Below are 24665 nucleotides of genomic sequence, written 5' to 3'. Positions count from 1 at the left end.
CATCAAGGAGTCAGGAAGTCGACAGTCGAAATGTCGACCGCCATCTTTCCGACTGTCTAATCCCGCTACAACAACCGCTGGATTGCTCAATTCCGTGATCGGGACACCGGAGACAGACGGAGGAAAAAAACTGTGAGTCTCTAATTACTTGTTTTAACAAGTCTGCCTGTTATCATTGGAACCTTAGATCTCTACTGAGGTACTGTACACCTATTGCCATTTGCAGCTAATAGAGAGACTTTCTCACTCATACTCAGTTTTAATCCATTTATACTTCAGTCCAGATACACTGGAATATATTTATATCAATGCCGCTGATGGGGCAATGACACCCTGCTAATTTTTGACTCATGAGTACTTGGAATTTTATTTTAAGGGATATCCCTGGTTTAGCAGACTGCTGGTATTTTTTACTTTTTTATTTATTTTTATTTGTTCATACCTTTTTGAGATGTCTATAAAATTTTATTTTAGATCGTATGTCATTTATTTAGTAACTTTTATTTTTCTGTTTATTAAATTAATTATATTTAGGAGACACTTCTGTTTAATGTGAATTTCCTATGCGCGGGTCTTATATTTCCTTCTGTTGCCACTTTTACTAAACATTTGACTTCCATATTATCCAGTGCTATCTTTGGCCCTCATTCAGAGCCGTACGCTATTTGCGGTCGTTCGTTTAAAAACAAGGGGTGGCTATTCAAATGATCCGTACGCACATTGCAGTCTGTTCACACCTCTAAGTCTGAACGAGCGAGCAAAACATACGCTCGTTTATTTCTTAAAAACGCCCCCTGGCCGCTCGCATCCTACGTCATGTCCGCTATTTATTAGATTAATCGAGTACATCGACCAGCGTATGAACTGCTCGCTATTCTTGTGGTTGGTGTTTGCTACCACAAATTTGCGTGCAGTTCTGGCTATAAAATAACCCAGTGACGTGGTCAATGACGCTGCTGTTTTAAATATACACACCCATAAAACGCCCGTTTTGACCTTTAAGCACGCCTGCGTTCGGATCTCCACTCCCCATTTTCAAACACCTTCCCCTGTTACCACCCACATACGCCTCATTCTGTCACTCAAAATAGCAGGCACTCGCTATATAGCGTACAAAGGATTTTCGGCCGCACTGACTGGTTCGCGCATGCGTACTAAAAAGCGTACGCATGCGCAGATGTGCAAACATCGCTCGGAACGAGCGTACTGCCGCTAACGAGCGGCTCTGAATGAGGGCCTTTGTCTGCAGTGTTGGGGTAATGACGTGACACGTGGGGACCTCCCCCTATCTGATCGTCTAGGAAAGGAGCTTTCTGTGGGTGGAGTGTTATTAAGGGTAAAGTAAATCTCATATCACAGGGCATCCAGGTATCTAGTCAGGATTAGACAGCTTGCTGCTTATAAAACTAATTCATTGTATATGACAGGTTTACATTAAATATATGGCATTAATACTAATCGCAAGAAGACGTCCAGTCGGTTGAAGGGCTGAGGATGTGGTCTATGACAGCGGAATTTGCTTTTCTTTGTGGATCTATAAAGACAAAGCGTAAAAACTCAAATTCACATAAGACATCTTGTGGTTTAAGTGTTTCTACAAATGTTATATGAATAACGTTTATTCCTGACATTCTGAGGAAAGTTTAATTTACCTGCTCCCACATTTATACAGCAAAGAATGAATTGCTACTAATGTATATTACTGTAGATATTACAAATTCCAGTACTCAGAACAAGGACTTTATGGGGTAAATGTAATAGCCTGCGATTTGCAGGCATCTGAGAGTTCCTGGTGAGTCTACCCAAAGGGGCAATCATTTAAAAGGCAAAACCAGGTTGGTTTAAACCATCGGTCAGACGTGACGGGAACTCGGATATTTACCCCTATATTCAATTTTATTACTAGATGACTGGTCAGTACAGTACCTGTTACACACAGCAACATACATCATTGATAGTAAACGGTGGTTAATGGTTTCATACAGGAGTCGCTACGGGGGAGATTCAAGTGTTTTTGCCCATGGCTATTTCTTTTGGGAGCCTGACGGAAAAATTCAATTGTTGTCCGTTCGGTTCGGGGGTGACTAGCTGCGGGCACACACATTTCTGCTGCCTCCATCCCTAGTTGGTGAGCAGGAACTTGCAATAAGTTGGTACTTTGGTCACCCAAATGGGAGTTTGGGCACCCAAAGAAATACTTTAGATGGGTTTTCCCACTTTGCATGGCTAAACCCAGTGCTTCTGGGTGCGCACATACAGAACTTGCACCCTATAGGGGTAACAATTGATTTGCTCGATGGGCGCCAAATACTTTTGGGTGCCCACAAAGCAGCTGAATCACCCCCTACATGTTCTTTCCTATTGTCGTATTTTAACTCCTAAAATGGTTATAAAATATTCTAATATAACCTAAAAAGGATGTTTCACTTTCAAGTACAAACCTTTAGCGAAAACCTCTATAATGTAATATTAGGAATAATTGTCAATACACAACAGGAATATCACAATGACAACAATCGACTTGGTGAAGGCCTTTTATCTAACGGTTTCCTCTGAGGCTCCTTTTTAACATAGATGTAGTATACGGTACCTTCAAATATTTGGGATGGACTTTCAAAGACAGAAAAAGATTCCCTCATCTAATGAATTGCTCAACTACTCCTCAGATGATACAATATCAATACAATATCACACACATATGCAAAACGTTTTGCCTTGAAATTGTATCACATTGTCTATATATTGGTCTTATTCCAAATAAAATGTATCCTCAGAAGTCTGAATATCCCCAATAATCCCAGACTCCAAAGGGTCAATCCAATTAGGTGCGAGTTGCGAGTTGCTAATTTATCTTTGAATTTGCATAGTAAATTAATTTTGCAATCCAATTAGCAACTCTCACTGAACCAGTCAGAATAAATTCTAATTTTTCCTTACGCACCTCCCTGAGGGTGAGACATGGAAAGGAAAATCCTTATTTTAAGCTTAAAATATCGGGTCACTGTGTTGAACCCCTTGGACCCCCCGCCACAATGGCTAATTAGGCAATTGGAAGATTACAATTAGCTTAATTAGTCGAATATTCACATGTCATATTTGGCAGGTGAAAAAAAAATTGTCCTCAAATTACCCCAAAATCAACTCTTTCGTTAGTTAGTTTTTCATTCACCCCAAATTTAATTACAATATTTTCTCAATTGAAAAATAATTTTTTAATCACATTTTTAAAATTTTTCAAAGGTGCCCTCAAAGTACTACAAAATCACCTTTTTCCTACTTTTTTTTGCATTTTTTGTTTCATTCATTTGAGATTAAACAAAAAGTTTGTTTTTGATAATTTTCTTGTATTTTTTTTTAAAAAGCAACAATCCGCTAGTTGATACCAATTGAAAACCTACAGTACATTCCTAATGCCCACAAACAGCAGTCTATACGGTCCTGCTAACTAAATTATCCATTTCCCTTAGGAACGCCTGGCGTTTGTGGGAGGCCCTACTGACATCACTACTGATGTCAGTACTGGACTTCCTGCTCTAGTAGGAAGTCCACTCGGCCTTGCAGCAGCCAAGGCCCTACCACAGGGTCTCGTCGCAAGGTCGATGGTCGCGATTATCGCAATGGGCTCCTGGCCACTTGCACAAGCTGTGGGTGGTCACCCACAGCTTTGCGAGCGGCCAGAGAAAAAAAAACACACCCACAGACCCTGCGAGCTGCCTGCGGCAAGGAGCGGGTCTGAATCAGGGCCACAGCCCAGTAAGGTGAGACTACCGAGATGAGGACTAGTTGTAAGAGATGGCAACTTACTGTAAGTCTTCCTCCATATATTCTGGCCTGTATTCAGGTGGTAAATATAGGTGGATATTGAGAATTCTGGTAACAAGTGGTGTTATTTGAAAGAAGACCAATAGAAGCAAAACTAAAAAGCATGTACTGTATGTTTGTGATATCAACTGAGGAACAGAAGCATCATACTGAATTGTTACATATAAGGCATTCACAAAGTTTCAATGTCGTAGTTGTGGATATTCATGTGTTACACTATGGAACTTTCATTACTTACCATTTTTGTTTGAACATGAAAGTAGAACATATTTTGGAAGAATACGTCCACAAAACAGCAAGCAGGACAGTAATATGTACTTCCAAATGAAATTTTCATAGAGAGGTCACAATATTGTGCATGCTTTACATAGACAGAGCAGTCCCCTCACTATACTGTTATACTTCACAGAGACAGAGCAGTCCCCTCACTATACTGTTATATTTCACAGAGACAGAGCAGTCCCCTCACTATACTCTTATACTTCACAGAGACAGAGCAGTCCCCTCACTATACTGTTATACTTCACAGAGACAGAGCAGTCCCCTCACTATACTGTTATACTTCACAGAGACAGAGCAGTCCCCTCACTATACTGTTATACTTCACAGAGACAGAGCAGTCCCCTCACTATACTGTTATACTTCACAGAGACAGAGCAGTCCCCTCACTATACTCTTATACTTCACAGAGACAGAGCAGTCCCCTCACTATACTGTTATACTTCACAGAGACAGAACAGTCCCCTCACTATACTGTTATACTTCACAGAGACAGAGCAGTCCCCTCACTATACTGTTATACTTCACAGAGACAGAGCAGTCCCCTCACTATACTTTTATACTTCACAGAGACAGAGCATCCCCTCACTATACTTTTATACTTTACAGAGACAGAGCAGTCCCCTCACTATACTCTTATACTTCACAGAGACAGAGCAGTCCCCTCACTATACTGTTATACTTCACAGAGACAGAGCAGTCCCCTCACTATACTCTTATACTTCACAGAGACAGAGCAGTCCCCTCACTATACTGTTATACTTCACAGAGACAGAGCAGTCCCCTCACTATACTGTTATACTTCACAGAGACAGAGCAGTCCCCTCACTATACTGTGTATACTTCACAGAGACAGAGCAGTCCCCTCACTATACTGTTATACTTCACAGAGACAGAGCAGTCCCCTCACTATACTTTTATACTTCACAGAGACAGAGCATCCCCTCACTATACTTTTATACTTCACAGAGACAGAGCAGTCCCCTCACTATACTGTTATACTTCACAGTGACAGAGCAGTCCCCTCACTATACTTTTATACTTCACAGAGACAGAGCAGTCCCCTCACTATACTTTTATACTTCACAGAGACAGAGCAGTCCCCTCACTATACTGTGTATACAGAGCCATATTTAGACCTCATGGGGTCCTAGGCAAGATACGGGTTTGGGGCCCCCTCCCTCTAACAATCCTGTACATACATTACAGTAGGTATCTCTGGACCCCACTTGGAATGTCATAGGCGAAAACAGGGGAAAGAACAGAGGGAAATGGGAGGAAAGGGTGAAAAATTGGGTGAGACAGGAAGAACAAGTGATGAACAGAGGTAGACGGGAGGAAAGGGGGACAAACTGAGGCAGAAAGGAGGAAAACACACACATATATATATATATAACTCAGAGAGAAAGCCTGCGCTGCACTTGGTAATAGGGTCCTTGTTTGTCAGCTGCACGACCTTGTAAGGTACCCCGTCCCTACTGTTTCGACTTAAATCTATAGAAGAGGTCAGCGCTAGTTGTGTAATGGATGGTGAGATGTAAATATGCACCAAGTATACAAAAATGATATAAGGGAATAAGGATATATGAAGGTCCAGTGGGGTTGTGTCTGGTGGAGCGCGTCCCCCAGGTGGGAATCAGTATTCAAATTCCGACAGCAGAAGCCAGGCGAAGGTGAAGATCCCAACAGCTAAAAGTAAGTACTAACTAACCTATTTTTACCCCCTAACTCTCCCTTAGCGGTGCCTAACCCTAACCTCCCCCCCAAGTGCCTAACCCTAACCCACCCCTCTAAGTGTCTAAACCTAAACTCCCCCTTCCCTGCAGCCTAACCCTAAATCTCCTGGGGGGGTGCCTAATCCTAACCTCCCCCCAGGGATGCCTAAACCTAACCCCCCTTCCCCTAGCCTAACCCTAACCTCCCGGGGGGGTGCCTAACCTTAAGCCCCCCCCAGGGAGCCCCCTAACCTAACCCTCCCCCTCCCGCGCCCGGCTTACCTTCAATTGGGAAGCTGGATGTCGAGCTCCCGAAGTAGGTCTAATGACAGGCGTTGGGATTTTGATGCCTGTCATTAGACACTTGCTGGGATTAGACAGTCGGGAAGCCGGCGGTTGGGATTTTGTCCGTCGGCATCCTGACTGCTTTCCCCCAGGTGCACTGTTGTGCTCATCTCGATTCCCTGAAGAATGCCTGACGGACGATATGTGTAGGAAGCTACCACAGCCAGAGACTATACGCACACTAACCACTGCAAAATACCACCCAACCACCATCCAGAAGTCTCCTCAAGTGTTTTGAGTCGAGCTGAGGCACGGGCAGTTGCGCAATCTCACATGAGCATGGCACCCGGAAGCCTTGCGACGGACCTGTGAATATACTGCATCCCAGTCAGTGTGTGAAGCGCACACACTGGCACATAGAGGAGCAGAGGCCAGGACACGGAGGGCGCTGAAGACAGCTGGACCGCTCACCAGGAGGTGAGCGCAAAAGATCATCTGGGTAAATTGTGCACCTGGGGGACCCAGGACACCGCTTCACCAGACACAGCCCCACTGTACCTTCACATAAGTAGACACTTTCGTGACATAAGCTTGCTACTTTAGCTAACAGTACTAAATAGAATATAGATTTTAAAAGGACTATAATACTATACTAAATTCTGCCATCATCTCACAAGAGCCTGAGCACTGTGGACCTCATTCAGAGTCGGTCGTAGCGGCCGCACGGTCGTACCGGAAAAGGGGCCGGATATGGAAATGATTCCCTCTCAAGTTGCGTCCCTAAGTTCGGATCGTTAGCTGGCCGACCAAGGGAAGGAAGCGGTCGGAATACAAAAAATACGCCCCCTTCTCGTATGCATTACACGTCATCTCCGGCCATATAAGGATTAATCACGACCATCGGTAACCATTGGAACTGGTCGTAGAGCTTAAGGTTGACCATACCCTCTCTTAAGCACTACGATCTAGTCAGTGTAAAACCTCCCATGTCACATCTGCCATGACACTACTTTATTAATTATGCACTCCCATAAAACGCCGTTCACATAATTAGGCACGCCTGCGTTCGGATCTCCCCTCCCCCGTTTTCAAGCACCTTCCCCTGTTACCACCCACAAACGCCTCATCCTGTCACTCAAGCTACCGACCTGGCGGTGTTCAAGGAGAGAGAAATTTCTGATTGTAGCGGCTAGTTTGCGCACGCGCATTGCGAACTTTACGCATGCGCAGTTTAGCGAACATCGGTGGCGTATGACCGTGCGACCGCAACGACCGACTCTGAATGAGGTCCTGTGTCTCCAACCTTAACAGAGAAAATAATAAACAGCTTTGATATATACAATTTATATCCTTATTCTCTTATATAATTCTTGTATACGTGGTGCATATTTACATCTCACCATCCATTACACAACTGGCGCGGACCTCTTTTATTGATATATCTATATATACACATATATATATATATATATATATATATATAAATGTTCCAACAACGAGCGGCACTCCATGGACTTGTCACCAGGTAAAAGAACACATACAAAGAAAAAACCTAGCACTAATAAGATAAAGAAATCTATTAACAATGCAGCAGTGAAAGGAGGTGATTGTCAACCTCACTAACAGCAGAAAAAACATAAAAACACTGCGCTCTGATAACTATGTTGGGACAAAGACAATAACACATAAGTGCACAAATATACTCTAAAGAATGAGCAATTTATTCCACCTCAGCATAAGGTAAATGCATGAAAATACAATAAACACAAATATTAAATGACACTAGCATTATAGCAATTGGTGCAGGACAGGAGTTGATCAAGTTCCTAGTCCACACATATGACCATACAAATAGCGCACCACTAGGCAAATAGGTAAAATTCTAAAAATACAGATAATACAAAATAACAATTGACAAAAAACAGATACATAAGAATATCCCTAGAGTAATGCGTATGTCAGGGACTAAAGTTGATTATAATGAGACACATAGGACCATAATAAAGGTCTGGAAAAATTCCAATTTAAATCCCTGCAGGCATTGATAAAGTCCCATATAATGAGGCACTAGTGTATATGGAATATAGGCCCTCATTCAGAGCCGTACGCTCTGAGCAGAGCGCATGCTCTGCATGAGGGCCGGGCTCCATTTTCATGGAGCGTCCTCCTGGACGCTCGTATAGCTGTGGGTCACCACCCACAGGCTATACGAGCGTGCATTTTGATGGCCGCGATGGTCGTGACCATCGCGACCATCGAAATTGCGAGCCGGAGCCTGCGGTTGAGGTTTTCAACCGCAAGCTCCGGAGTGATTTTGGCTCTATCAGAGCCAAAATCACTCCCACTGACATCACTAGTGATGTCAGTGGGCCGGCTTCTGACGGGAGGCGTTCCCGTGGGAATGCCCCCGTCAGGGAGGCACGCCCCCGGCACGCCCACCAAAGGGGGCGTGCTGTCAATCAACATTGACAGCACGCCCCCTTTGATCGGACACAACGAGCGAAGGAAAGTCCTTCGCTCGTCGTGTCTGGCGCATGCGCACGACGGAGCTCCCTCCGTCGTGCGCATGCTCAGTGCAGACCATCGACCCACTTGCGAGCGGACAGCCGCTCGCGAGTGGGTCTGAATCAGGCCCATAGGCCCTGATTCAGAGCCGGACACTCTGACCAGAGCGCTCGCTCTGAATCAGGGCCCACCTCAATTAAAATGGAGCGTCCTCCAGGACGCTCGTATAGCTATGGGTCACCACCCACAGCATATACGTGCGTCCAACAAGATGGTCGCGATGGTCTTGACCATCGCGACCATCGGACTTGCGAGAGAAACCCTGTGGTCGGGTTTCTCATCCGCAAGGCCAGGAGTGATTTTGGCTCTATCAGAGCCAAAATCACTCCCACTGACATCACTAGTGATGTCAGTGGGGCCGGCTTCAGACGGTAGGCGTTCCCATAGGAACGCCTCCATCTGGCAGGCACGCCCCCAGAACGCCCACCAAAGGGGGCGTGCTGTCATTCAACATCGACAGCACGCCCCCTTTGGTGCGAGACCCCGAGCGATGGAAAGTCCTACGCTCGCTGGGTCTCGCGCATGCGCACGACGGAGCTCCCTCCGTCGTGCGCATGCGCAGTGGGGAACATCGACCCACTTGCGAGTGGACTGCCGCTCGCGAGTGGGTCTGAATGACCCCCATAGTTAGATCTGTAATTGAAAACAATGTAGCCCCAAGGGGTCACTGGACAGCCCGAGTACCTGCCACAGAAAGAGACTCCTGTCTCTGATCAGACCAAATGCCGGGGACAATTGAACTCAGTTCCGGAGGCAGTCGGGCACTTATGCTGCATGTATCGGCGGCTCCATGGGTAAAATATAATCCATCCAAGATGTATTTGACGGAGCGGCTAAAGGATAAATAGCGGTAGGCGGTCAGTGGTTCCCGTCTCACTCGACAAGCAGAGCTGAAGAACATGTTTTTTCACCAGGTAAAAGAAATCAGATGGCCAGCTTTTCAACTCCAACGTTTCGGGTCTTTATTACCTGTTTTCAAGGATACACAACACTGTTGAAAAGCTGGCTATTTGATATCTTTTACAAGGTGACAAGTCCATGAAGTGCCGTTCGATGTTGAAATATTGCATGCTGTTCGGTTCTGGCACCCTGGCAGTTTTCTTACAGAGGACTTAGGAGTACCGATCATTGGCAATATATATATATATATATATATATATAAATATTTTATCAATGATAAAAGTCGCCAGACTGAAACGTTGAACTTTGACCTGCTGTGTCGTGAGTCTTCATTATCAAAGTCCTGTGAGTGCCGCTGTTATTATTTTTTATATATATACAATAGATGCAATATCTCTAGGCTGGGTGTTCATCCTAATATGGATAATCTCTAAGGGCTCTGTTTACTACAATCCGCATTGGTAATGCAGATTGTAGTGTGATATTACCAACTGAATTCGCATTGCAAATTCAGGCAATATCACAGGGATTTACTACAAACCCCTTGCATGGACAGAGCTTGCGAGAAAGCTCTGTCCCTGCGAATCCCCTCTGCACAATAGTCACGGTATTTTCACAAAAAAATACCGTGACAAGTGCCTCGCGCATGCGACGACCGGCCGCCGCTGCTACCCACCGGCACTAAGCCCCGCCCCCATCGCTAAGCCCCACCCCCGGCAATCGCGGACCCCCCACAACCCCCCCTCGAGACCCCTCCTCTTCCTTAATTACACTTACCTGCATGATCCGGGCTCCGGTGATGTCCTCCATGTCTACCGGTCAGCTGACATCCCATACTGCACTGGGACCCTGTCAGGTGACGACCAGGCACCAGTGCAGCATGGGAGACCAGCTGACTGAAGAGAGGACATCACCGGAGCCCAGATCACTGGTCCCTGGAGTCAGGTAAGTTTGTTGTTTTTTTTCCTTTTTTAGCAGTGATCAGCATGTGGTCTGTGTAGCAGAGATCAGCATGTGTGTGGTACCCCAGAACCTGGGGGTACCTCATGTTGTGTACCCTTATATATGTGTTGCTGGACATTTGAATGTATTCATTGGTGACAGTGGACAATGTAGCCAGCTTCAGGAGCTGGCGTGCAGCTGGAGAGACTGGACCTCCAATGCAATAGAGAAACAGTGCCCCGTGACCAGAGGGGCTTGTACTGACAGTTGGGTGGCAGTTGGTGTGTGCAGTTGGTAGGTGAGCGGTGAAGGGGAAGCTGCGCTGCGGAGGGCCTCTGATGGAGCTGCTGGAGAGTGCCGAGAGCTCAGTGAACTGAGTGCTGGCAGCCATTAGAGCCTTCTGATCCACCTCCCTTAGTGAGGAGCAGCAGCCAGAGGTGTTCCCGGGTGGAGCCACAGTTTGATGACAGTGACTGGAGGCTGTACCGCACCCTGCAGGCACAGAAAGGAGTCATGGTTATCGCGGGGGGTAAGAGGCACACACTCTTCTGCAACTACCCGCTAACAGTGGCCCGCAGCTAGCTGGCAGCTACAGCCCTATGTATAGTAACCAGCAATAACCTCCCCAGACACTAGTGCAGAAAAGGAGTTATAATTAATAAGTGTCTACAGCCTGAAACTTTATTACCCGCATAATCCGCACAGAGCCTTAGACTTGGTCCTTGGGACTTGTGGGCAGGAGAGTCCCCGTAAGGAGCTGCAGAAGTTGATTATAATAAATCCCATGCGGGCAGCTCTGTGTGCAGTAGGAGAGGCAGAGCCATGTAACAATCTGTCACAGTCGTCTGTTTGAAGCAACAAGGTTGCAGCACTATTGACATTAACATTGTTGCAGAGTCTGTCAGCCAGGATTAAAAAGAGACAATTGCACTTAGGAGCAACACAGCTTTATATTAACCCACAGTGGAGCTATTTCTGCATAAGTAGGATACAGTCAGAACTTCCAGCTAATAACCCGGGCAACGCACTGTACACTCAGGAATATTTAATACAGTATTAATTTATGAACTAATAGCTTCTGGCAAGTAAAGCAAAGGGAAAATAATCTGCAAACTGAGAGACTAATTTAAGGACTGTTAGCTATTGTCTTACTGTTTAGTTACAGTGTTTAAGTTAATATGTGGTAGGGAAAGTATTGCATGCACTAACCTCATAAACAGGAGGAGAGGAAACCCTACCGATTGCGAGGAAGCTGTGTTCCTGAATAATAAAACCTGAATTGTTGTTTTTCTCGTGTGAACTGTAACTGTATCTGTTATTGTACTTGAAGTTATAACTTTTACTACGAAAGTGTAATCTTGTTCACCGTGTGGTGTGTGTAGCAGTGATCAGCGTGTGGTCTGTGTAGCAGTGATCAGTGTGTGGTCTGTGTAGCAGTGATCGGCGTGTGGTCTGTGTAGCAGTGATCAGCGAGTGGTCTGTGTAGCAGTGATCAGCATGTGGTCTGTGTAGCAGTGATCAGCGTGTGGTCTGTGTAGCAGTGATCAGCGTGTGGTCTGTGTAGCAGTGATCAGTGTGTGGTGTGTGTAGCAGTGATCAGTGATCAGCATGTGGTCTGTTTTGCAGTGATCAGCATGTGGTCTGTGTAGCAGTGATCAGCGTGTGGTCTGTGTAGCAGTGATCAGCGTGTGGTCTGTGTAGCAGTGATCAGCGTGTGGTCTGTGTAGCAGTGATCGGCGTGTGGCCTGTGTAGCAGTGATCAGCGAGTGGTCTGTGTAGCAGTGATCAGCGTGTGGTCTGTCTAGCAGTGATCAGCGTGTGGTGTGTGTAGCAGTGATCAGCGGGTGGTGTGTGTAGCAGTGATCAGAGTGTGGTCTGTGTAGCAGTGATCAGCGTGTGGTGTATGTAGCAGTGATCAGCGTGTGGTGTGTGTAGCAGTGATCAGCGTGTGGTGTGTGTAGCAGTGATCAGAGTGTGGTCTGTGTAGCAGTGATCAGCGTGTGGTCTGTTTAGCAGTGATCAGCGTGTGGTGTGTGTAGCAGTGATCAGCGTGTGGTGTGTGTAGCAGTGATCAGCGTGTGGTGTGTGTAGCAGTGATCAGCGTGTGGTCTGTGTAGCAGAGATCAGCGTGTGGTCTGTGTAGCAGTGTTCAGTGTGTGGTCTGTAGCAGTGATCAGCGTGTGGTGTGTGTAGCAGTGATCAGCGTGTGGTCTGTGGAGCAGTGATCAGCGTATGGTCTTTAGCAGTGATCAGCGTGTGGTGTGTGTAGCAGTGATCAGCATGTGGTCTGTACAGCAGAGATCAGCTTGTGGTGGTGTAGCAGTGATCAGCGTGTGTTCTCTGTAGCAGTGATCAGTGTGTGGTGTGTGTAGCAGTGATCAGCGTGTGGTGTGTGTAGCAGTGATCAGCGTGTGGTGTGTGTAGCAGTGATCAGCGTGTGGTGTGTGTGTAGCAGTGATCAGCGTGTGGTGTGTGTAGCAGAGATCAGCGTGTGGTCTGTGTAGCAGAGATCAGCGTGTGGTGTGTTTAGCAGTGATCAGCGTTTGGTGTGTGTAGCAGTGATCAGCGTGTGGTTTGTGTAGCAGTGATCAACGTGTGGTGTGTGTAGCAGTGATCAGCGTGTGGTGTGTGTAGCAGTGATCAGCGTGTGGTGTGTGCAGCAGTGATCAGCGTGTGGTGTGTGTAGCAGTGATCAGCGTGTGGTGTGTGTAGCAGTGATCAGCGTGTGGTGTGTGTAGCAGTGATCAGCGTGTGGTGTGTGTAGTAGTGATCAGCGTGCGGTGTGTGTAGCAGTGATCAGCGTGTGGTGTGTGCAGCAGTGACCAGCGTGTGGTCTGTTTAGCAGTGATCAGCGTGTGGTCTGTGGAGCAGTGATCAGCGTATGGTCTTTAGCAGTGATCAGCGTGTGGTGTGTGTAGCAGTGATCAGCATGTGGTCTGTACAGCAGAGATCAGCTTGTGGTGGTGTAGCAGTGATCAGCGTGTGTTCTCTGTAGCAGTGATCAGTGTGTGGTGTGTGTAGCAGTGATCAGCGTGTGGTGTGTGTAGCAGTGATCAGCGTGTGGTGTGTGTAGCAGTGATCAGCGTGTGGTGTGTGTGTAGCAGTGATCAGCGTGTGGTGTGTGTAGCAGAGATCAGCGTGTGGTCTGTGTAGCAGAGATCAGCGTGTGGTGTGTTTAGCAGTGATCAGCGTTTGGTGTGTGTAGCAGTGATCAGCGTGTGGTTTGTGTAGCAGTGATCAACGTGTGGTGTGTGTAGCAGTGATCAGCGTGTGGTGTGTGTAGCAGTGATCAGCGTGTGGTGTGTGCAGCAGTGATCAGCGTGTGGTGTGTGTAGCAGTGATCAGCGTGTGGTGTGTGTAGCAGTGATCAGCGTGTGGTGTGTGTAGCAGTGATCAGCGTGTGGTGTGTGTAGTAGTGATCAGCGTGCGGTGTGTGTAGCAGTGATCAGCGTGTGGTGTGTGCAGCTGTGACCAGCGTGTGGTCTGTTTAGCAGTGATCAGCGTGTAGTCTGTAGCAGTGATCAGCGTGTGGTGTGTGTAGCAGTGATCAGCGTGTGGTGTGTGTAGCAGTGATCAACGTGTGGTGTGTGTAGCAGTGATCAGCGTGTGGTGTGTGTAACAGTGATCAGCGTGTGGTGTGTGCAACAGTGATCAGCGTGTGGTGTGTGCAGCAGTGATCAGCGTGTGGTCTGTGTAGCAGTGATCAGCGTGTGGTCTGTGTAGCAGTGATCAGCGTGTGGTGTGTGTAGCAGTGATCACCGGGTGGTGTGTGTAGCAGTGATCAGCGTGTGGTCTGTGTAGTAGTGATCAGCGTGTGGTGTGTGTAGCAGTGATCAGCGTGTGGTGTGTGTAGCAGTGATCAGCGTGTGGTGTGTGTAGCAGTGATCAGCGTGAGGTCTGTGTAGCAGTGATCAGCGTGTGGTGTGTGTAGCAGTGATCAGCGTGTGGTGTGTGTAGCAGTGATCAGCGTGTGGTCTGTGTAGCAGTGATCAGCGTGTGGTCTGTGTAGCAGTGATCAGCGTGTGGTGTGTGTAGCAGTGATCAGCGTGTGGTGTGTGTAGCAGTGATCAGCGTGTGGTGTGTGTAGCAGTGATCAGAGGGTGGTCTGTGTAGCAGTGATCAGCGTGTGGTGTGTGTAGCAGTGATCAGCGTGTGGTGTGTGTAGCAGTGATCAGCGTGAGGTCTGTGTAGCAGTGATCAGCGTGTGGTGTGTGTAGCAGTGATCAGCGTGTGGTGTGTGTAGCAGTGATCAGCGTGTGGTGTGTGTAGCAGTGATCAGCGTGTGGTGTGTGTAGCAGTGACAGCGTGAGGTCTGTGTAGCAGTGATCAGCGTGTGGTGTGTGTAGCAGTGATCAGCGTGTGGTGTGTGTAGCAGTGATCAGCGTGTGGTGTGTGTAGCAGTGATCAGCGTGTGGTGTGTGTAGCAGTGATCAGCGTGTGGTGTGTGTAGCAGTGATCAGCGTGTGGTGTGTGTAGCAGTGATCAGTGTGTGGTCTGTTAGCAGTGATCAGTGTGTGGTGTGTGTGTAGCAGTGATCAGCGGGTGGTGTGTGTGTAGCAGTGATCAGCGTGTGGTGTGTGTAGCAGTGACAGCGTGAGGTCTGTGTAGCAGTGATCAGCGTGTGGTCTGTTTAGCAGTGATCAGCGTGTGGTGTGTGTAGCAGAGATCAGCGTGTGGTGTGTGTAGCAGTGATCAGCGTGTGGTGTGTGTAGCAGTGATCAGTGTGTGGTCTGTTTAGCAGTGATCAGCGTGTGGTGTGTAGCAGTGATCAGCGTGTGGTCTGTGTAGCAGTGATCAGAGTGTGGTGTGTGTAGCAGTGATCAGCGTGTGGTGTGTGTGTAGCAGTGATCAGCGTGTGGTGTGTGTAGCAGTGATCAGCGTGTGGTGTGTGTAGTAGTGATCAGCGTGTGGTGTGTGTAGCAGTGACAGCGTGAGGTCTGCGTAGCAGTGATCAGTGTGTGGTCTGTTTAGCAGTGATCAGCGTGTGGTGTGTGTAGCAGTGATCTGCGTGTGGTGTGTGTAGCAGTGATCAGCGTGTGGTCTGTTTAGCAGTGATCAGCGTGTGGTGTGTAGCAGAGATCAGCGTGTGGTCTGTTTAGCAGTGATCAGCGTGTGGTGTGTGTAGCAGTGATCAGCGTGTGGTGTGTGTAGCAGTGATCAGCGTGTGGTGTGTGTAGCAGTGACAGCGTGAGGTCTGTGTAGCAGTGATCAGCGTGTGGTCTGTTTAGCAGTGATCAGCGTGTGGTGTGTGTAGCAGTGATCAGCGTGTGGTGTGTGTAGCAGTGATCAGCGTGTGGTGTGTGTAGCAGTGATCAGCGTGTGGTCTGTGTAGCAGAGATCAGCGTGTGGTCTGTGTAGCAGAGATCAGCGTGTGGTGTGTTTAGCAGTGATCAGCGTGTGGTTTGTGTAGCAGTGATCAACGTGTGGTGTGTGTAGCAGTGATCAGCGTGTGGTGTGTGTAACAGTGATCAGCGTGTGGTGTGCGCAGCAGTGATCAGCTTGTGGTGTGTGTGTAGTAGTGATCAGCGTGTGGTGTGTGTAGCAGTGATCAGCGTGTGGTGTGTGTAGCAGTGATCAGCGTGTGGTGTGTGTAGCAGTGATCAGCGTGTGGTGTGTGCAGCAGTGATCAGCGTGTGGTCTGTTTAGCAGTGATCAGCGTGTGGTCTGTAGCAGTGATCAGCGTGTGTTGTGTGTAGCAGTGATCAGCGTGTGGTGTGTGTAGCAGTGATCAACGTGTGGTGTGTGTAGCAGTGATAAGCGTGTGGTGTGTGTAACAATGATCAGCGTGTGGTGTGTGTAGCAGTGATCAGCGTGTGGTGTGTGTAGCAGTGATCAGCGTGTGGTGTGTGTAGCAGTGATCAGCGTGTGGTCTGTGTAGCATTGATCAGCGTGTGGTCTGTGTAGCATTGATCAGCGTGTGGTGTGTGTAGCAGTGACAGCGTGTGGTGTGTGTAGCAGAGATCAGCGTGTGGTGTGTGTAGCAGTGATCAGCGTGTGGTGTGTGTAGCAGTGATCAGCGTGTGGTGTGTGTAGCAGTGATCAGCGTGTGGTGTGTAGCAGAGATCAGCGTGTGGTCTGTTTAGCAGTGATCAGCGTGTGGTCTGTGTAGCAGTGATCAGCGTGTGGTCTGTGTAGCAGTGATCAGCGTGTGGTGTGTGTGTAGCAGTGATCAGCGTGTGGTGTGTGTGTAGCAGTGATCAGCGTGTGGTGTGTGTAGCAGTGATCAGCGTGTGGTGTGTGTAGCAGTGATCAGTGTGTGGTGTGTGTAGCAGTGATCAGCGTGTGGTGTGTGTAGCAGTGATCAGCGTGTGGTGTGTGTAGCAGTGATCAGTGTGTGGTGTGTGTAGCAGTGATCAGCGTGTGGTGTGTGTAGCAGTGATCAGTGTGTGGTCTGTTTAGCAGTGATCAGCGTGTGGTGTGTGTAGCAGAGATCAGCGTGTGGTGTGTAGCAGAGATCAGCGTGTGGTCTGTTTAGCAGTGATCAGCGTGTGGTCTGTGTAGCAGTGATCAGTGTGTGGTCTGTTTAGCAGTGATCAGCATGTGGTGTGTGTAGCTGTGATCTGCGTGTGGTGTGTGTGTAGCAGTGATCAGCGTGTGGTTTGTGTAGCAGTGATCAGCGTGTGGTGTGTGTAGCAGAGATCAGCGCGTGGTGTGTGTAGCAGTGATCAGCGGGCGTTGTGTGTAGCAGTGATCAGCGTGTGGTGTGTGTAGCAGAGATCAGCTTGTGGTGTGTGGTGTGTAGCAGAGATCAGCGTGTGGTGTGTGTAGCTGTGATCTGCGTGTGGTGTGTGTGTAGCAGTGATCAGCGTGTGGTGTGTGTAGCAGTGATCAGCGTGTGGTGTGTGTAGCAGTGATCAGCTTGTGGTGTGTGGTGTGTAGCAGAGATCAGCGTGTGGTGTGTGTAGCTGTGATCTGCGTGTGGTGTGTGTGTAGCAGTGATCAGCGTGTGGTGTGTGTAGCAGAGATCAGCGCTTGGTGTGTGTAGCAGTGATCAGCGTGTGGTGTGTGTAGCTGTGATCTGCGTGTGGTGTGTGTAGCATAGATCAGCATGTGGTGTGTGTAGCAGTGATCAGCGTGTGGTGTGTGTAGCAGTGGTCAGCGTGTGGTGTGTGTAGCTGTGATCTGCGTGTGGTGTGTGTAGCATAGATCAGCATGTGGTGTGTGTAGCAGTGATCAGCGTGTGGTGTGTGTGTAGCATAGATCAGCATGTGGTGTGTGTAGCAGTGATCAGCGTTTGGTGTGTGTAGCATGTGGAGTGTGTAGCAGTGATCAGCGTGTGGTGTGTGTAGCGTGTGGTGTGTGTAGCAGTGAACAGCGTGTGGTGTGTGTAGCAGAGATCAGCGCGTGGTGTGTGTAGCAGTGATCAGCGTGTGATGTGTGGAGTGTGTAGCAGTGATCAGCGTGTGGTGTGTGTAGCGTGTGGTGTGTGTAGCAGTGATCAGCGTGTGGTGTGTGTAGCAGTGATCAGCGTGTGGTGTGTGTAGCAGTGACAGCGTGTGGTGTGTGATCAGCGTGTGGTGTGTTTAGCAGTGATCAGCGTGTGGTGTGTGTAGCAGTGATCAGCGTGTGGTGTGTGTAGCGTGTGGAGTGTGTAGCAGTGATCAGTGTGTGGTGTGTGTAGCGTGTGGTGTGTGTAGCAGTTATCAGCGTGTGGTGTGTGTAGCAGTGATCAGCGTGTGGTGTGTGTAGCAGTGATCAGCGTGTGGTGTGTGTAGCAGTGATCAGCGGGTGGTGTGTGTAGCAGTGATCAGCGTGTGGTGTGTGTAGCAGTGATCAGCGTGTGATGTGTGTAGCAGTGATCAGCGTGTGGTGTGTGTAGCAGTGATCAGCGTGTGGAGTGTGTAGCTGTGATCAGCGTGCGGTGTGTGTAGCAGTGATCAGCGTGTGGTGTGTTTAGCAGTGATCAGCGTGTGGTGTGTGTAGCAGTGATCAGCGTGTGGTCTGTGTAGCAGTGATCAGCGTGTGGTCTGTGGAGCAGTGATCAGCGTGTGGTCTGTGGAGCAGTGATCAGCGTGTGGTGTGTGGAGCAGAGATCAGCGTGTGGAGTGTGTAGCAGTGATCAGCGTGTGGTGTGTGTAGCAGTGATCAGCGTGTGGTGTGTAGCAGTGATCAGCGTCGGGTGTGTGTAGCAGTGATCAGCGTGGGGTGTGTGTAGCAGTGATCAGCGTGTGGTGTGTGTAGCAGTGATCACCGTGTGGTGTGTGTAGCAGTGATCAGCGTGCGGTGTGTGTAGCAGTGATCAGCGTGTGGTGTGTGTAGTAGTGACAGCGTGTGTTTTGTGTAGCAGTGATCAGCGTGTGGTGTGTGTGTTACAGTGATCAGCGTGTGGTGTGTGTGTAGCAGTGATCAGCGTGTGGTGTGTGTAGCAGTGATCAGCGTGTGGTGTGTGTAGCAGAGATCAGCGTGTGGTGTGTGTAGCAGTGATCAGCGTGCGGTGTGTGTAGCAGTGATCAGCGTGTGGTCTGTGTAGCAGTGATCAGCGTGTGGTGTGTGTAGCAGTGATCAGCGTGTGGTGTGTGTAGCAGTGATCAGCGTGTGGTGTGTGTAGCAGTGATCAGCGTGTGGTGTGTGTAGCAGTGACAGCGTGTGATGTGTGTAGCAGAGATCAGCGTGTGGTCTGTTTAGACCACACAGTTGATCTCTGGGGCCAGCTCCAAGCTGTTTGATGCTGGTGAGCGGCGGCGGGCCTGGAAGGCTGGCATTGGAAGAGTTACTGTGGGGGGTGCCATGGCAGGGCTAGCCAGGTCATGGATGATGGATCACCAGCAGGGAGCGACAGTGTGGTGCGGACCCGGTGAGTCACTGTATGCAATGTCCACACACGCACACCGTTCCCTCATGCACAGGCTGGTGGCCACGTACATAGTCTCTCTCTCTTAGAGAGCACCATGCAGACAGCCACGCGGGACTCTGGGAGAAAAGGCGGGACAGCGTGACGCCATGACATCACGTTGTACTCGCGTAGTACTCCTCTGGGAGCAATGTGTTCGGGTGATTTTTAAGGGCAAAGGGGCCGTCCACGGGCCCTTGGGTCCCGCCGGGCCCTAGGCGAGCGCGTACGATACCTAGCAGGAAATCTGGCCATGTGTGTATACCTCACAGATGTGATATCCTATAAAAATAAGACCAATCTGGAAAAGAGCATAGAGCTCAGTGCCATTTTGAATTAAGTTTATTTAAATAATTAAAAAAAACAAAAACAGCAGTTTGAGGAGTGACAGTTGGAGCATTGAGGGGAGAGCTGATGACGCCATGGAGCAGAGAGGAGCAGCTGATAGAGTGTAAGCAGAAGGGAGAGACACAGCAGTGTGAGGAGTGACAGTTGGAGCTGTGAGGGGAGAGCTGATGACGCCATGGAGCAGAGAGGAGCAGCTGATAGAGTGTAAGCAGAAGGGAGAGACACAGCAGTGTGAGGAGTGACAGTTGGAGCTGTGAGGGGAGAGCTGATGACGCCATGGAGCAGAGAGGAGCAGCTGATAGAGTGTAAGCAGAAGGGAGAGACACAGCAGTTTGAGGAGTGACAGTTGGAGCATTGAGGGGAGAGCTGATGACGCCATGGAGCAGAGAGGAGCAGCTGATAGAGTGTAAGCAGAAGGGAGAGACACAGCAGTTTGATGAGTGACAGTTGGAGCTGTGAGGGGAGAGCTGATGACGCCATGGAGCAGATAGGAGCAGCTGATAGAGTGTAAGCAGAAGGGAGAGACACAGCAGTAAAAGAGAGTCAAATTAAGAACTGTAAAAGGTGTAAAATTGTCAACCCGCTGACACCCCCAGCCAAGAGAGCGCACTGCAAGTGTCAGAGACAATAGAGTTGAAAGACTTTATACCACTGCTGATTTGCTGAGGGGACACTGCCTCAGCAACGTCCATTGGGCTGAGTGAGATAAATCCTATAAGTATATATATATTTAGAAATCTGCTCCATTGCACAGGACATTATCCTATAGATGCTATACCTATACAGCAGATTCCATAGGAAGAAGTTCCCGGTTTTCGGGGGTTTTACCGCATTCCCCGAATGTATTAAGCAGCAGAATGCGCTGCATTCTGCTGCTTCGCGTCGCTAGGTAATGCCACCTTCAGATGGCGTTACCCAATAGAAGCCTATGGGCTTCTTAGCGCGACGCTCGGGGCTGGGAGGGATCCGATCACATCCCTCCCATGATCCCCCGCAGAAGACTTCTGGGTGTTCAACCCGGAAGTCCCTCTGCCCGGCAGCATCGCAAAGGACAGCTCTCATCGAGAGAGCTGTCCTTTGCGAAATCCTTGGTACATACCACGGTTATGAACCGCGGTATGTATGCGAAGTCGGGGGGATGTACCGCAACGGTGATGTCGCCATTAATACATCTCCCCCAAACTGTTTTATTATTTCATGCAAAGCCCTGTCTGCCTTTCTTTGTGTCTGCCTGGGGAAATCCTGCCTCTATGCCAGGGTAGGTTATAGGGAAAAGCTGCTGCCAAACGAAGAATACCCTACCAAAGTAACTCCGACCTGTACCTACATCCCAACATTTGCACCCTTATCACACCAGGGTATTACACAGAGACCGAGGAGCCCCCTCACTATACTATGTATACTGCACAGAGCAGCCCCCTTACTATACTGTATATACCTCACAAAGACCGAGGAGCCCCCTCACTCTACCGTGTATACCCCACAGATACAGAGCAGACCCCTCACTATACCCTGTATACCTCACAGAGGCAGAGAAGCCCCCTCACTATAATGTGCATACCTCACACAGACAGAGAAGCCCCTCAATATACTGTGTATACCTCACCGTCACAGAGACAGAGAAGCCCCCTCACTATACTGTATATACACCACAAAGACAGAGCAGCCCCCTCACAATACTGTGTATATCTCACAGAGACAGATGAGCCCCCTCACTATACTGTGTATACCCCACAGAGACAGAACAGCTCCCTCATTGTACTGTGTATACCTCACAGAGACAGAACAGTCCCCTCACTATACTGTGTATACCTGACAGAGACAGAGCAGCCCCCTCATTATACCGTGTATACCTCACAGAGACAGATGAGCCCCCTCACTATACTGTGTATATCTCAATGAGACAGAGCACCCCAACACAATACTGTGTATACCTCACAGAGACAGAGCAGCCCCCTCATTGTACTGTGTATACCTCACAGAGACAGAACAGTCCCCTCACTATACTGTGTATACCTGACAGAGACAGAGGAGCCCCTCACTCTATCATGTATACCCCACAGATACAGAGCAGCCCCCTCATTATACCGTGTATACCTCACAGAGACAGAGTATCCCCCTCACTATACTGTGTAGATAAACTAAATGACTGTATAGGAGTGGAGAGGGTTAGACCTCCTAAGCTGGGGGCGGACCAGAGTGGGGAATCATGTGTCATGTAGGGCCAATGGGTTTTTAGGGTTGTAGGTTTTAGCAGGGATATTATAGTTTGTTGGAGGCGGAGTCAGCCTCTTTTGTTCCTGTCTTACCACCCTCCCTCCCTAAATTTTACGTTATGTGCTCTCTTTGATTTGGGTTTGGTGATTGTTTCGTTGGCTATTATAGGCGGGAAAGAACGGCAGGTTACATATTAGCACTGTGAATATTTGTTTACTCATTGTTTTGCTCACCTTCGTTGACTCTTAAAGTCTGCTGGACCACCCTGTCGGGGGCAGCATCATCACCTTACCGGGTGGGTAGTCAAGATAGAAGGCTTGAGCGTATTGTGTTGTGGTTGGAGTGTTTATAGTGTTAGGCTTGGGCTGTTGTTAGCCGTTCTTTCTTTGCCACCATATTTAAATTAATTTAATTAATATAGTAACTAATTCATTATATGTTTTTTAAATAAATAGCTAACAAATTCTGCCAAATACAAGTCTCCGTGTCTTTATTTCAAGTGAGTATGTGTATGGTCACTGATTCACACACGGGTCAATCCTCAGACGATGGGAGGTTTATGCCTCACAGAGAAAGATAAGCTCCCTCAATATATAGTGTATACACCACAAATACAGAGCAGACCCCTCACTATACTGTGTATACCTCACAGAGACAGATGAGCCCCCTCACTATACTGTGTATACCTCACAGAGACAGAAAAGCCCCCTCACTTTACTGTGTATACGTCACAGAGACAGATGAGCCCCTCACTATACTGTGTATACCCCACAGAGACAGAACAGCCCCCTCACTATACTGTGTATAACTCACAGAGACAGATGAGCCCCCTCACTATACTGTGTATACCTCACAGAGACAGAAAAGCCCCCTCACTTTACTGTGTATACCTCACAGAGACAGATGAGCCCCCTCACTATACTGTGTATAACTCACAGAGACAGAACAGCCCCCTCACTATACTGTGTATAACTCACAGAGACAGATGAGCCCCCTCACTATACTGTGTATACCTCACAGAGACAGAAAAGCCCCCTCACTTTACTGTGTATACGTCACAGAGACAGATGAGCCCCCTCACTATACTGTGTATACCTCACAGAGACAGAAAAGCCTCCTCACTATACTGTGTATACCTCAGAGACAGATGAGCCCCTCACTATACTGTGTATACCCCACAGAGACAGAACAGCCCCCACACTATACTGTGTATACCCCACAGAGACAGAACAGCCCCCTCACTATACTGTGTATAACTCACAGATACAGAAAAGCCCCCTCACTATACTGTGTATACCTCATAGAGACAGATGAGCCCCCTCACTATACTGTGTATAACTCACAGATACAGAAAAGCCCCCTCACTATACTGTGTATACCCCACAGAGACAGAGCATCCCCCTCATTATACTTTGTATACCTCAAAGAGACAGGACTTCCCCCTCACGATTTAGATAAATATTTAGGTAGGCACTACTAAGGTATTTGTTTTACCCATAGCTGCTGGTCACATTAGGGGTATCCCCACCCCTCTGCTACAAATTTCTAGATAAAATATGTGTCCAAGTGCTCCAGAGTATTGAGAATCGTAATAATAAGAGTTAATATTCGTGTATCTGTATTTTCGAACATGCAGTTGTTTCAATAGTACTTCAGTCCAATGAATATTATATTACATAACCTAACAGACAGATCAGTCCCAAAATAATCTGTAGGAAGGGTGTTCTTAGATATATACAATAGATGCAATATCTCTAGGCTGGGTGTTCATCCTAATATGGATAGTCTCTAAGGGCTCTATTTACTACAATCCGCATTGGTAATGCAGATTGTAATGTGATATTATCGACTGAATTCGCATTGCAAATTCAGGCAATATCGCAGGGATTTACTACAAGTCCCTTGCAGGGACAGAGCTTGCGAGAAAGCTCTGTCCCTGCGAATCCCCTCTGCACAATAGTCACGGTATTTTCACAAAAAAATACCGTGACAAGTTCCCCGCGCATGCAAAGACCGGCCATCGCTGCTACCCCCTGGCACTAAACCCCGCCCCCCATCGCTAAGCCCTGCCCCCCGCAATCACAGACCCCCCCACGACCCCCCCCCCCTCTACCTTAATTACACTCACCTGCATGATCCGGGCTCCGGTGATGTCCTCCATGTCCTCTGGTCAGCTGACATCCCATACTGCACTGGGACCCTGTCAGGTGACGACCAGGCACCAGTGCAGCATGGGAGACCAGCTGACTCAAGAGAGGACATCACCGGAGCCCGGATCACCGGTCCCTGGAGTCAGGTAAGTTTGTTGTTTTTTTTACTTTTTTTTAGCAGAGATCAGCTTGCAGTCTGTTTAGACCACACAGCTGATCACTGGGGCTGGCTCCGAGCTCTGCTCTCCCCGTAAGAGTGGAGGAGGAGTTCAGTAACCGGGGGAGACCCTGGATAACGCCACCACCAGGGCTTTCCCCGGTATTTTTTCACAATTTATTTTTAGTAACTTTGGCCAGATCACATTTCCCATTACAATTATGGGAAATTTGATCTGCTTACTAAAAATAAGTGATACTTAGGGATTGGAGTAGAATTTTATGAATTCTACTCCAATTGCCCTTTAGTAACTATAGGCATACCTCCCAACATGACCCTCTCCAGGAGGGACACAATGCTCTGGTCCTGGACTTCCCTGGTAATTTATGATTGGTGGAGGCTGCTGTCCAAAATTCAAATAGAGGAGTCACACCAACTGCCAGTGAGTCCCAGCC

At 48.2% G+C, this 24665-nt stretch overlaps 1 protein-coding gene across 1 annotated transcript in view; it reads right to left on the bottom strand.

The window, feature by feature from the left end:
- Positions 1-1449: 1449 nt before the first annotated feature.
- The window catches only part of LOC148513536 (class I histocompatibility antigen, F10 alpha chain-like), a 77317-nt gene continuing 54101 nt past the window's right edge, over positions 1450-24665 (bottom strand). Inside the window, exon 7 of the mRNA XM_088481727.1 lies at positions 1450-1534. Within this exon, the coding sequence (XP_088337853.1) occupies positions 1502-1534 (33 nt within the window). The 3' untranslated portion in view covers positions 1450-1501. The remainder of the gene's footprint in view (positions 1535-24665) is intronic.

The sequence above is a fragment of the Taudactylus pleione genome, unplaced genomic scaffold, assembly GCF_031769625.1.
Source record: "Taudactylus pleione unplaced genomic scaffold, aTauple2 ptg000277l, whole genome shotgun sequence".
Classification (NCBI taxonomy): Eukaryota; Metazoa; Chordata; class Amphibia; order Anura; family Myobatrachidae; genus Taudactylus; species Taudactylus pleione.
This window is presented reverse-complemented; position numbering and strand designations above follow the sequence as displayed.